The sequence below is a fragment of the Microcaecilia unicolor genome, chromosome 11 (genome assembly GCF_901765095.1).
Source record: "Microcaecilia unicolor chromosome 11, aMicUni1.1, whole genome shotgun sequence".
NCBI lineage: Eukaryota > Metazoa > Chordata > Amphibia > Gymnophiona > Siphonopidae > Microcaecilia > Microcaecilia unicolor.
Window position 1 is genome coordinate 101,307,769 of NC_044041.1, and position 14,842 is coordinate 101,322,610.

Below are 14,842 nucleotides of genomic sequence, written 5' to 3' on the forward strand. Positions count from 1 at the left end.
ACAGCCTTTAGTTGTTCGCTTTATGAGAAGTTTGCTTTTGTCAAAGCCCCCGATCAAGCCTCCACCAGTGTCATGGGATCTCAATGTCGTTCTCACCCAGCTGATGAAACCCCCTTTTGAGCCACTGAATTCAAGCCATCTGAAGTACTTGACCTGGAAGGTCATTTTCTTGGTGGCTGTTACTTCAGCTCGTAGGGTCAGTGAGCTTCAGGCCCTAGTAGTTCATGCTCTTTACCTTAGATTCCATCAAAACAGAGTAGTCCTCTGCACGCACCCTAAGTTCTTGCCAAATGTGGTGTCGGAGCTTTCCATCTGAACCAGTCAATTGTCTTGCCAACATTTTTTCCCCGTCCTCATACAAGTCCTGGCGAAAGCAAGCTGCATACTTTGGACTGCAAAAGAGCATTGGCCTTTTACGTGGACGGACAAGCCTCCATAGACAGTCCGCCCAGTTGTTTATTTCTTTTAATCCCAACAAGAGGGGAGTTGCTGTTGGGAAATGCACCATATCTAATTGGCTAGCAGATTGCATTTTCTTCACTTATGCCCAGGCTGGGCTAACTTTAGAGGGCCATGTCACGGCTCATAATGTTAGAGCCATGGCTGCCTCAGTGGCTCATCTGAATTCAGCCACTATTGAAGAGAGCTGCAAGGCTGCGACGTGGTCATCAGTCCACACATTCACATCTTATTACTGCCTTCAGCAGGACAGTCGGCGCGACAGTCGGTTTGGGCAGTCAGTGTTGCAGAATCTGTTTGGGGTTTAGAATCCAACTCCAACCCTCTTAGGTCCATTTTTATTCTGTTCCAGGCTGCACTCTCAGTTAGAAGTTTCTTGTTTCAGGTCAATCCTTGTTATGCTCTCGCCGTTGCGACGTCCAATTGACCAATGTTTGTTGTTTTGAGTGAGCCTGGGGGCTAGGGATACCCCACACGTGAGAATATAGAGCCTGCTTGTCCTCGGAGAAAGCGAAGCTTCTTACCTGAAGCAGGTATTCGAGGACAGCAGGCTGGATATTCTCACAAACCCTCCCACCTCCCCTTTGGAGTTGTTTTTCTGTTTAACTATTGGATTCAACTGAGGAGCATGACCGCGCGACGGGCGGGAAACTACGCGCGCGCATGCGCAGTTGGAGCGCCACGCGCGGTGGAACGCTCCAGAAGAGACTTCTGTAGTTTTCTTGCTGAAAATCCTCCGGGGCCGACGTGACGTCACCCACACGTGAGAATATCCAGCTTGCTGTCCTCGGAGAATACCTGCTTCAGGTAAGAAACTTCGCTTTATTTATATTTGTGCATTTTCCTAACTTCTATAAATCCAACTTAAATCCAAGCAGTTTTCACAAAAAATACACAGTAAACATAAAATAAATAAAAATTGTAAAACACCAAATCTGCTGATAAAACATCAAATTGTCACATTGCTGCTCAAGACTGTCTTAGTCAAGGTTACAAAAAAAAAAAACTCAACAAACTATTGTAATTCCACTCATAACTGTCTCTAGCAAAAATTACATAAAAGCCTCAACAAATAAGAAGGATTTTAAGAGTTGTTTTAACTACAAAGGCTCTGCACACAGACGTAAGAACCTTTTCAAAATATTCCACAAGTGAATCCTAGCTATAGAAAAAGCTGAAAGCCTTGTGTCACAAAATCTCATACCAACAGATGAATCAAGTGAAAGACGCATTGCAGCCTCTGACCTCAAATGTCTACCGGGACAAAAGCAGTCTTTCAAATACTGTGGAGCTAATGAATAAATCTCTTGGTGAACAAAACAAAGCACTTTATACTGTATCTGAAAATGAAGTGTCAACCAGTGCAACTGTTTCAGAATAGGGGTAATGTGTCATCCTGGATATTCCAGCAAGCAATTGTGCAGCTGCATTTTGTACGAACTGCTGCGCGCTAATCCTGGACTTACACAACCAAAACCATACTCCGTATAACTCCACAGAAATCATTTAAAGGCAGCATGGGTTTCAACCGATATAACGATCATAATTGAGCAAAACAAGACTGAATAACATTCACCATTTGATGTTTCATAGTCAAACCTGAACCAAAAGATACCCCCAACAGTTTCACCACCCTTTGAACTCACCCTGTTCGACCTTAAAGATTGGGGCCTAAAATCTTTAACAGCTTTTCCTAAAACCATCACTTCTGATTTCCCAATATTCAAAAGCAAACCATGGTCACATATCCAATCATTAATTTCATCCATATATGACTGTACCTATAATTCAAGGCAAGCTCCCCATACAGTAATAGGGGAAAAAAAATTAAATATCGTCAGCATAAAGACGATAACTGACCCCTAATTTCTGAAAAACTGTTCCCAAAGACGCCATATACAAATTAAACAACAACATGGAAAGGGTGAAGCCTTGAGGCACTCACTTATCCACTTAACCTCCTGTCAAACCTGTCCACCGTCCTGTCAAATAAGAGGCAAACCATTAAAATACTTGGTCTCTCATCCCAAACCCACTTAATTTAGATAGTAACTTCTGAACATTGTTTTCTTAGCCTCTATAGCAGATGAATGTAGACAGTGGTGGGTTGTACCCATCTGCCAGCAGGTGGAGATAGAGAATACAGTCCTAAAGACAATGATACCGAATGGCCAGCCCCTCAGTCAGTCAGTATATCTCTTATCTCTAGCAGGCTTCTGGATTCTTCATGTTTGTGTGCTCCTGGGCTGGATTCCTGCCAGTTGAGCCATGGGGTGTTTGGCCAAGTGGTGCCATCCTTGGAAGCATATCTGAGAGTCTGGTTCACCATGTGTTCTTCTTCCCCCATAGACGTAGTTTGACTGTTTCATTGGGGGGGGGGGGGGGGGGCGGCAAAGGATGGGGCGGAGCATATTAGCATATTAATTTGCATATGTACATATGCAAATGAATATGCTAATATGGAGGAAGGAAGGGAAAAAGAGCTGGCTTTTTTGGGGAATAACCATAATGAATATGTATGAGATATCAAGCCAGCTCTTTCTCCCTTCCTTCCTTCCTTCCTTCTTTCCTCCTTACCCAGCACTCCCTCTTCCTCTCCAGTAGTATTTCCCCACCCCCTTTCCCATACCATACCAGTATTGACCTTCTCCGAGGACAAGCAGGCTGCTTGTTCTCACTGATGGGTTGACGTCCACGGCAGCCCCTCCAATCGGAAACTTCTCTAGCAAAGTCCTTTGCTAGTCCCCGCGCGCACCGCGCATGCGCGGCCGTCTTCCCGCCCGAAACCGGCTCGAGCCGGCCAGTCTTCTTTTGTCCGCACTCGGTACGGTCGTGTTTTCGCCGTGTCGAGCCCCGGAAAGTCGACCTCGCGCGTCCAAATTTATTTTGACGTGTTTTTTCTTCGGAAAAGTCTTTCAAGCGTAGGGAAGTGCTCCGGAAACCCCCCCCCCGGGTTTCGTGTTAATCCTCCCCGTACTTCCAGCTTTTTGCCCCGATAAGTTTTCTTTCGTCGTCGGGGTAGGCCTCTTTTCGGCCTCGGTCGAGATTTTCTCCCTTACAAATTTTTTGGTGCTCTTTTTCCGTCATTTCGGACTTTGATTTCGCCGGCGCGATTTTTCCGCCCATGACATCGAAGCCTTCCAGCGGCTTCAAGAAGTGCACCCAGTGCGCCCGGGTTATCTCGCTCACTGATCGACACTCGTCGTGTCTTCAGTGTCTGGGGGCCGAGCACCGCCCTCAGAACTGCAGTCTGTGTTCCCTGCTTCAAAGGCGGACCCCCTTCAATCCGTTCAGAACTCTGCTGCACGTCTTATCTTCCGCCTGGACCTATATGTTCATATCTCACCTCTCCTCAAGTCACTTCACTGGCTTCCGATCAGGTACCACATACAATTCAAGCTTCTCCTACTAACCTACAAATGCACTCAATCTGCAGCCCCTCATTACCTCTCTACCCTTATCTCCCCTTATGTTCCTACCCGTAACCTCCGCTCTCAAGACAAATCACTCCTTTCAGTACCCTTCTCCACCACTGCCAACTCCAGGCTCTGCCCTTTCTGCCTCGCCTCTCCCTATGCTTGGAATAAACTTCCCGAGCCCATAAGCCAAGCCCCCTCCCTGCCCATCTTCAAATCCCTGCTGACAGCCCACCTCTTCAATGTCACCTTCGGCACCTAACCATTATATCTCTCTTCTGGAAATCTAGACTGCCCAATTTGATTGTCTGTACATTTTGTCCTTAGATTGTAAGCTGTTTTGAGCAGGGACTGTCCTTCTTTGTTAAACTGTACAGCGCTGCGTAACCCTAGTAGCGCTTTAGAAATGTTAAGTAGTAGTAGTAGGTAGCGAGACTAGCCCAGTGGAACGTGTTGTTCTCGGGCTCTTCGTCGGCACCGGGATCTTCGAGTGCATCGACGTCGTCAGCGTCCAGACCATCTTCCTCGGCCGCCCCTGCATCGAGTGCATCGAGGCATCGGGCCTCTGCATCGGCGCCGAGACATCGGATAGCTGCATCGACGTCGGTGGTACCGGGACCTCGTCTGCTGATGTCGTCGGACGGTGGTGCATCGTCAGGAGTGCAGGTGAGGGCTGTCCATTCCCCTGCTGGTGGCGGTGAGCCTTCGGGTGGGTCTCCTCCTACCCTGAGGGCTCCTGCGGTACAGCCCCCCCGAGACCGACCTCCTTCGGCCTCGGCCCCGAGGAAGCGACGGCTGGATTCTACGTCCTTCTCGTCGGTGCCGGGGAGCTCCGGTGACATGCTTCGGAAGAAATCGAAGAAGCATCGACACCGGTCGCCTCCCCGCGTCGGCACCGAGAGCTCTGGGTCGCCGAGGGAGTCGGCACCCAGCAGGCATCGGCACCGAGAGGACCGCTCACCCTCTGTTCAAGAGTTGTCGATGCGCTCCACTCTGGACAGCCCGGAACAGCCTCCTCGCCCGGAACAGGTTCTGACGTCGACGCCTGCATCGACCTCTTTGCCTTTCTCTGCAGCCGCTCTGAACGAGAGCCTCCGGGCCGTTCTCCCAGAGATTCTGGGAGAGCTGTTGTGCCCTACCCCTCCGGTACCGGCGGTGCTTGCGCCTCCGGTACCGTCGAGCGTGGCGCCAGCTGGCCCATCGCCCGGGGTGAGGTCCCCGACGTCGGTACCGCGTGCGGTGCCGACTGCGGCCACCTCCCAGGAGGGCTCCCCGACTACGTCAGCGGAGGGAGCTTCGCCGATGCGGGCCAGGGAGTCTACCTCTCGACGCCCCCATCGTGGACGTGGCTCCACTGAGTCGAGCCGGGCGAGGTTGCAGACACAGGTTCGTGAACTTGTGTCTGACACCGAGGGTGAGGCCTCGTGGGAGGAAGAAGAAGACCCCAGATATTTCTCTGACGAGGAGTCTGAGGGTCTTCCTTCTGATCCCACTCCCTCTCCTGAAAGACAGCTTTCTCCTCCTGAGAGTCTGTCTTTCGCTTCCTTTGTCCGGGAGATGTCTACGGCCATCCCCTTCCCGGTGGTTGTGGAGGACGAGCCCAGGGCTGAAATGTTTGAGCTCCTGGACTATCCTTCTCCACCTAAGGAAGCGTCCACTGTTCCCTTGCACCATGTCCTAAAAAAGACATTGCTTGCGAACTGGACAAAACCTCTAACTAATCCCCACATCCCCAAGAAGATCGAGTCCCAGTACCGGATCCATGGGGACCCAGAGCTGATGCGCACCCAGTTGCCTCATGATTTTGGAGTTGTGGATCTGGCCCTAAAGAAGGCTAAGAGTTCTAGGGAGCATGCTTCGGCGCCCCCGGGCAAGGACTCTAGAACCTTAGACTCCTTTGGGAGGAAGGCCTACCATTCCTCTATGCTCGTGGCCAAAATCCAGTCTTACCAGCTCTACACGAGCATACACATGCGGAACAATGTGCGGCAGTTGGCGGGCTTGGTTGATGCTCTTCCCCCTGAGCAAGCCAAGCCTTTTCAGGAGGTGGTCAGGCAGCTGAAGGCGTGCAGAAAATTCCTGGCCAGAGGGGTGTATGACACCTTTGATGTTGCGTCCAGGGCCGCTGCTCAAGGTGTGGTGATGCGCAGGCTCTCATGGCTGCGTGCAGCCGACCTGGAGAATAGACTCCAGCAGCGGATTGCGGACTCGCCTTGCCGTGCGGACAACATTTTTGGAGAGAAAGTCGAACAGGTGGTAGAGTCTCTCCACCAGCTGGACACCGCATTCGACAAGTTCTCCCTGCCGGCAGCCTTCAGCATCTACCTCTACAGGTAGAAGATTTTTCGGGGGAAGGAAGACTGTTCCCTACTCTTCTGGTAAGCGTAGGTACAATCCTCCTTCTCGACAGCCTGCGGCCCAGGCTAAGCCCCAGCGCGCTCGCTCTCGTCAGCAGCGTGCGCCTCAGCCAGGCCCCTCGGCTCCCCAGCAAAAGCAAGGGGCGAGCTTTTGACTGGCTCCAGCAGAGCATAGCCGACATCCAAGTGTCAGTGCCGGGCGACCTACCAGTCGGGGGGAGGTTGAAAGCTTTTCACCAAAGGTGGCCTCTAATAACCTCCGACCAGTGGGTTCTCCAAATAGTCCGGCAAGGATACACCCTCAATTTGGCCTCAAAACCTCCAAATTGTCCACCGGGAGCTCAGTCTTACAGCTTCCAGCACAAGCAGGTACTTGCAGAGGAACTCTCCGCCCTTCTCAGCGCCAATGCGGTCGAGCCCGTGCCATCCGGGCAAGAAGGGCTGGGATTCTATTCCAGGTACTTCCTTGTGGAAAAGAAAACAGGGGGGATGCGTCCCATCCTAGACCTAAGGGCCCTGAACAAATATCTTGTAAAAGAAAAGTTCAGGATGCTTTCCCTGGGCACCCTTCTCCCCATGATTCAGCAAAACGATTGGCTATGCTCTCTGGACTTGAAGGATGCCTACACACACATCCCGATACTGCCAGCTCACAGACAGTATCTGCGATTTCAGTTGGGCACACGCCACTTCCAGTACTGTGTGCTACCCTTTGGGCTCGCCTCTGCGCCCAGGGTGTTCACAAAGTGCCTAGCTGTGGTAGCAGCGGCACTTCGCAGGCTGGGGGTGCACGTGTTCCCATATCTCGACGATTGGCTGGTGAAGAACACATCCGAGGCAGGAGCCCTGCAGTTCATGCAGATGACTATTCGCCTCCTGGAGCTACTGGGGTTTGTGATAAATTATCCAAAGTCCCATCTTCTCCCAGTGCAGAAACTCGAATTCATAGGAGCTCTGCTGGACTCTCGGACGGCTCGCGCCTATCTCCCAGAGACGAGGGCCAACAACTTGTTGTCCCTCGTCTCGCGGGTGCGAGCGTTCCAGCAGATCACAGCTCGGCAGATGTTGAGATTGCTGGGCCACATAGCCTCCACAGTTCATGTGACTCCCATGGCCCGTCTTCACATGAGATCTGCTCAATGGACCCTAGCCTCCCAGTGGTATCAGGCTGCTGGGGGTCTAGAAGACGTGATCCACCTGTCCACGAGTTTTCTCGAATCCCTGTATTGGTGGACAATCTGGTCCAATTTGACTCTGGGACGTCCTTTCCAAATTCCTCAGCCACAAAAAGTGCTGACAACGGATGCGTCTCTCCTGGGATGGGGAGCTCATGTCGATGGGCTTCACACCCAAGGAAGCTGGTCCCTCCAGGAACGCGGTCTACAGATCAATCTTCTGGAGTTGCGAGCGATCTGGAACGCTCTGAAGGCTTTCAGAGATCGGCTGTCCCATCAAATTATCCAAATTCAGACAGACAACCAGGTTGCCATGTACTATGTCAACAAGCAGGGGGGCACCGGATCTCGCCCCCTGTGTCAGGAAGCCGTCAGCATGTGGCTCTGGGCTCGCCGTCTCGGCATGGTGCTCCAAGCCACATATCTGGCAGGCGTAAACAACAGTCTGGCCGACAGACTGAGCCGGATTATGCAACCTCACGAGTGGTCGCTCAACTCCAGAGTGGTGCGCCAGATCTTCCAAGCGTGGGGCACCCCCTTGGTGGATCTCTTCGCATCTCGAGTGAACCACAAAGTCCCTCAGTTCTGTTCCAGGCTTCAGGCCCCCGGCAGACTGGCATCGGATGCCTTCCTCCTGGTTTGGGGGGAGGGCCTGCTGTATGCTTATCCTCCCATTCCTCTGGTGGGGAAGGCTTTGTTGAAACTCAAGCAAGACCGAGGCACCATGATTCTGATTGCTCCTTTTTGGCCGCGTCAGATCTGGTTCCCTCTTCTTCTGGAGTTATCCTCCGAAGAACCGTGGAGATTGGAGTGTTTTCCGACCCTCATCACGCAGGACGAAGGGGCTCTTCTGCATCCCAGCCTCCGGTCCCTGGCTCTCACGGCCTGGATGTTGAGAGCGTAGACTTTGCCTCTTTGGGTCTGTCAGAGGGTGTCTCCCGCGTCTTGCTTGCTTCCAGGAAAGATTCCACTAAGAGGAGTTACTTCTTTCTGTGGAGGAGGTTTGCCGTCTGGTGTGACAGCAAGGCCCTAGCTCCTCGCTCTTGTCCTACACAGACCCTGCTTGAATACCTTCTGCACTTGTCTGAGTCTGGTCTCAAGACCAACTCTGTAAGAGTTCACCTTAGCGCAATCAGTGCATACCATTACCATGTGGAAGGTAAGCCGATCTCAGGACAGCCTTTAGTTGTTCGCTTCATGAGAGGTTTGCTTTTGTCAAAGCCCCCTGTCAAGCCTCCTACAGTGTCATGGGATCTCAATGTCGTTCTCACCCAGCTGATGAAACCTCCTTTTGAGTCACTGAATTCCTGCCATCTGAAGTACTTGACCTGGAAGGTCATTTTCTTGGTGGCAGTTACTTCAGCTCGTAGAGTCAGTGAGCTTCAGGCCCTGGTAGCCCAGGCCCCTTACACCAAATTTCATCATAACAGAGTAGTCCTCCGCACTCACCCTAAGTTCTTGCCAAAGGTTGTGTCGGAGTTCCATCTGAACCAGTCAATTGTCTTGCCAACATTCTTTCCCCGTCCTCATTCCTGCCCTGCTGAACGTCAGCTGCACACATTGGACTGCAAGAGAGCATTGGCCTTCTACCTGGAGCGGACACAGCCCCACAGACAGTCCGCCCAATTGTTTGTTTCTTTTGATCCCAATAGGAGGGGAGTGGCTGTAGGGAAACGCACCATATCCAATTGGCTAGCAGATTGCATTTCCTTCACTTACGCCCAGGCGGGGCTGGCTCTTGAGGGTCATGTCACGGCTCATAATGTTAGAGCCATGGCTGCGTCGGTAGCCCACTTGAAGTCAGCCTCTATTGAAGAAATTTGCAAAGCTGCGACGTGGTCATCCGTCCACACATTCACATCTCATTACTGCCTGCAGCAGGATACCCGACGCGACAGTCGGTTCGGGCAGTCAGTTCTTCAGAACCTGTTTGGGCTTTAGGATCCAACTCCACCCCCCGAGGGCCCTGTTTGTTCTGTTCCAGGCTGCACTCTCAGTTAGTTGGTAAATTTTTTAGGTCAATTTCAGTTATGTCCTCGCCGTTGCGAGGCCCAATTGACCATGGTTATTGTTTTGAGTGAGCCTGGGGGCTAGGGATACCCCATCAGTGAGAACAAGCAGCCTGCTTGTCCTCGGAGAAAGCGAATGCTACATACCTGTAGAAGGTATTCTCCGAGGACAGCAGGCTGATTGTTCTCACAAACCCGCCCGCCTCCCCGTTGGAGTTGTGTCTTCCCTTGAAGTGTATTGTCTTGCTACATACTGGACTGGCCGGCTCGAGCCGGTTTCGGGCGGGAAGACGGCCGCGCATGCGCGGTGCGCGCGGGCGTGCGAGGACTAGCAAAGGACTTTGCTAGAGAAGTTTCCGATTGGAGGGGCTGCCGTGGACGTCAACCCATCAGTGAGAACAATCAGCCTGCTGTCCTCGGAGAATACCTTCTACAGGTATGTAGCATTCGCTTTAGAAATGCATAGGCTCTATATGTAGATCCTTCAAGAGGTAGTGTGTCATGATTTAGGCTCTACACCCTTTCTGATGTTTTGGTGCCACCTCAGTAAGGCCAACACACAATCTCTCCACTGCAAAACGCTATACACAAACTTGTGCAAAAACACACTCATATCCTTACTAAACCATAACAGCACTAATTCCAAGGACAGGACGAGCTACAACCTTATGCGTGAAAAGGCAGAACTGTAATTACACCAGGCTCTAAAACACCAATACACTACTTCGTGAAAAAAAAGCAAAACAAAAAGGGCTGCAAATACTACACGCTTGCAGAATACTGCATCTTGATCACACATGAAAAACACATGACACAACAGACATGACACAAAGAACTAGAAATCAAAAAATATGAAGGCAAAATACTGAACTGGAAAGTTAACTCAAGAAGTCAGACTCAGCATGCAGCAATACCAGAAAAATTGAAACTTACATGCAAAATATCACAGATGCACATTTCCAAAAGCTGACATATTCCAATTAATAAATTCTGAATAAAATACTTTTTTCTACCTTTGTTGTCTGATCATTTAGTTTTTCTATTCGCTTTGGTCCCAGTGTCTTCTGTTTTATGCAGTGTCTTCTTTCTATTTGACATTTTTTCTCTCACCATGTCCACCATCCTCCTGTGTCCTTATGCATCCTGTCTACCATCTATAGCCCTGTCCCTATCCTTCGTCGAGTTTCAGTATCTGTCCTCAATGTGTTCCAAACCAACCCTTAAACTCAGCAGTTTCCCTCCATCCATATCCAGCATTTCTCCTCACTCCCCTCCATCCATGTGCATCTACTTCCTTTGTCTTCCCTCCCCTCCATCCATGTCCCGCATTTCTCCTCTCTCCATCCATGTGCATCTACTTTCTCTGTCTTCCCTCCCCTCCATCCATGTCCCACATTTCTCCTCTCTCCCTTCCCCTTCATCCATGTGCATCTCCTTCCTTTGTCTTTCCTTCCCTCCATCCTTGTCCAACATTTCTCCTCTCTTCCCTCCATCCATGTGCATCTCCTTCCTGACTTCTATCCCCTCCCTCCATCCATCCGTCCAGCAACTCTCCATTCTCCCCTTCCCTCTCCTCCATCCATCCATATCCAGCAAATTTCCTCTCTCCCCTTCCCCTCCATCCATCCATGCCCAGCAATTCCTCCTTCCCCTGCCCTCCGCTCCATGTCCAGCGATTTCTATTCTCTCCCCTGCCCTCCTCTTCATCCATCCATCCATGTCCAGCAACTCTCCATTCTCCCCTGCCTTCTCCTCCATCCATCTCCAGCAAATTTCCTCTCTCCCCTGTCCCCTCCATCAATCCCTGTTGTCCAGCAATTCTCCTCTCTCCCCTGCCCATCCTGTTTCTGCTTCGTTAACTTTTTTTTACAAGATCTCCAGTCCATCTCCTATTTTTTCTCTCCCTTCCTGTCTTCTTCACCCATTTCCAGCATCTCCCCTGTCTTCTTACTCACCCTATGTCCAGCATCTTCCAATATCCCTTTTTCCTTCCAGCATTGTCCCTATGTGTCCTTATCCCCTCTCTGTCCAGCAATGTCCCTTTGTGTCCCTGTCTCTATGCTCCCTCGCTGACCAGAATCTTGCTTCTCTGTCTCCCTGACACTCTTTTCTCTTCCCTTCCTCTTACCATCCATTCACGGCCCAGTGTCTCTCCTCCTTTCCCCAAGTCCAGTCTCCCTTCTTCCCTCCTACCAGCTAATCCACATCCACAGCAGTGACTCTTGGGATTTGCTCACTCCGACCGGCTCCATTCTATCCAGGCTCAGCCTCCTTCCTGCACAACAGCCGAACACCCTGCGACTTTTCTGCCTGCCTTGTTTGTATTCAGGTGGTGACACGTGGCCAGGTGAACTGCAGTGCAACTTTCCTAGAGAACGCAGGGGATTTCGCGCTATGTCTGAGAGTTTGCTGGTGGCTGAGGGTCCTTCGCTTCTACCAGGGGCCTCTACCAGTGCAAGCAGTGAGGGCAATGTTGTTGGCGGTAGTGGCGCCTCCGGGAACCCGGCGCCGCTCTCCCAGAAGCTGCACAAGATCAGGCAGCAGGCTGCTTGTGACGTCACTTACGTCGTCAAACGTCTTCTCTCTCCCAGTCTCGGGCGGGGCGCAGCTGCTGCAGGCATTTAAGTGAAGCCTGCAGCCCGCCTCTACGGGGCTTCTATTGGTCCAAATTGCCAGCAAATTGGACCAATAGAAGCCCCGCGGAGGCGGGCTGCAGGCTGGGGAGGGGAATGCTGGGCTTGTCGTCGGACCTGCTTAGTGCTTGCTGCTTTTACTATTGGAGTGGTGCCCCGCCCGCCAGTTCGCCGCTGCAGATTGTCGTCGTTAGGGGGGGCAATGCCCCCCCTCGCCCCCCCCAGTCTACGCCCATGCTCTTCCCCCCCCCCCCCCACCCCTATTTTCTCTGACTGATTTTCTTCCATTGGCTGCAGCCTTCCTCACAAAAAAAAAAAAAAGCAGCCAGACAACTACTGTTAAAAAGAAAGATGACTCTTCTGCTCCGATGCTGCACGAATCAACTGGTCCTCGAGATAGGAATGCGCCTGGATACCTTCCTTCCTCAGGAATGCCGCCACCACCACCACTACCATGCATTTGGAGAAGGTGCAGGGAAGCAGTCACTAGGCCAAAGGACAGGGCTTAGAACTGAAAGTGTCGCCCAAGAACTGTAAAGCGAATATACCACTGATGCAGAGGCCAAATGGAAATGTGCAAGTAAGCCTCCTTGAGATCCAAAGTCATAACAAACTCAGCCAACTGCACCACCACCACCATTGACCACAGGGAAGTCAGATGCGGGTCTTTGACAAGCAGTGGTGCTCCCAGGTCGGAGCATGTGGGCAAAAACGGCGCACTAGGCTCTGCAGCAGGAAACCCAGTTCCCTGTATTGTCGCCTTTCTGACTGACTATTGTTTCCCCCACCCCCCTTTTCTTTTTAACACTATTTGTCTGTCTGCGTTTTTTTGCTCCTTTGTGAAGCCTATAGTAGTGATTCTCAAACATGTCCTGAGGGAACCCCAGCCAGTCAAGCTTTCAGTTTATCCACAATGAATATTCATGAGATTGAATACACCAGTGGCGTAGCCACAGGTGGGTCAGGGCCCACCCACTTTGGACTCAGGCCCACCCAAAATTGTGACACTCTTGCTGTGGCTGGTGGGGATCCTTAAACCTTACCAGCTGAAAATTTTCCTTCCTTGGGCAGCCAGCGCTCTTCCAAATGTCAGCCAGCAGCACTTGCATTGAGCTGGCACTGAGACCGGCCCTTTTGCACATGCTCAGTTTTCACACATGCAAAAGCACTGAGCATGCACAGCCTGGACAGCAGCATCAGTGTGAGGCACGTGCTGCTGGCTGCCGTTTGGAAGTGTGCTGGCTGCTTGAGGAGGAGGAAATCTTCAGCTGGCAGGGTTTTGGGATCCCCGCCAGCTCAAATATTTAATATTTGGGGTTTGTGGGCAGGGAGAGGTGGAGAGAGGAGCAAGAGCAAACCGGAGGGGGGGGGGGCAAATTCCATGCCCACCCACCTTGGGCTCAGGCCCACCCAAAATTAGCCATCTTTCTACGCCCCTGGAATACACTACCTCCTTGTTATGAAAATCTCTCTCATGTATAGACATTGTGGATATCTTAAAAACCTGACTGGGCTTCCCTCAGGGTAGGTTTGAGACTCCCTGCTGTACAGATTTGATGTTCTATCCTAAGATTGCTTGGCCTTTGGCAGGGCAGTGGTCCAGAGGTCCTTGACTTCGCCCTCCCTTTGAGATTCTGCTTAGATGTATTCACTTGTCCAGACTAATGTGGCTGTGACACTAAGGTGAAATTTAGACATACCTGTTAATTTCTTTTCTTCAGTCTATCACACCAGTCTGGAACCTGTCCTAAGTGTCTGTGGCCTAGGGACTCCCTGGGCTGTCTGCTTTTTTATTTCACTGTGTATATAAATTCAGGTTAGAGTTTAACTTTTGGAATTTAATTATGCTGCAGTGGCAGATGAGGCTTTGGGGTGGCTCACAGGACCTTATGCTGCTTTGGCAGTGGCATACTGAAAACTTCCAGCAGAGTACCAGCCTATATCCTGGTGATTATTGGTGGGTTTCAGCTCTCTATCTGCTGGTAGGAAAGGGAACACAATCCTTGTCCAGTCTGGTGTGGCTGCACTAAAGTAAAGGGAATAAGCAGGTATGACTAAATTTCACCTTAAAACTTCCTGGTTGGCAGCGTAAGGTGGAAGCAGAGTTTGATAGTAACAGGAGTAAAACAGAAATTAGGGTGACCAATTTAAGGAAAAATTGAATATGAAGTCAGAAAAGGTGCAGGGAAATTATTTTCGTTAAAGTTCTAAGATAGCGCAGCTTACTACATTGGTCCCAGTACATCAGAAGTTGCATGATAGTTCTCTGAAATATTGTATGAACTGTTGAGACAAATATGTAATTACTCTGTTTTGCAGATTTCTATGACTAAATTATGATCAGTATAGGTTGTATATGATACTACATTTCTGTTTTCTTTTCATAGACGAGCAGCCTACTCCTATAACACAGAAGCTCAAATATATGCCCCAAGCAGTGGAGCTTCCTATTTTGATTCCCAAGGCAGTGGACCTCAGGTGACCACCGTGGTATCTACTCCTACAGCCATTCCTTCTCATGGTATGGTAGGCATTGCTGTGGATGTAGGAAGCAGTCAGATAATTTCCAGCTCTGGAGCATATCTTATCCATAGAGGAATGGATAACTCTTCCCGGCTTACACTCTCACATACATCTGGTTCATCTCCAGCAACAGTAGGTAGTTCTTAAGTCATTCAATATTTTGAATCAAATGGTTGAAAAATTAGAAACATCAAATGAGTACAAAAGTGCATCAGTCAAAAAATAAATTGGTAATTTTAAGGATGAAAATGGAAAATAATATGAAGTGAG

General features: G+C 50.5%; 1 protein-coding gene across 1 annotated transcript in view; it reads left to right on the plus strand.

Annotated features, from left to right (window-relative positions):
- RFX2 (regulatory factor X2) overlaps positions 1-14,842 on the plus strand; it is a 582,894-nt gene that overhangs the window by 169,752 nt on the left and 398,300 nt on the right. Inside the window, 1 exon segment of the mRNA XM_030218518.1 lies at positions 14,437-14,704. Within this exon segment, the coding sequence (XP_030074378.1) occupies positions 14,437-14,704 (268 nt within the window).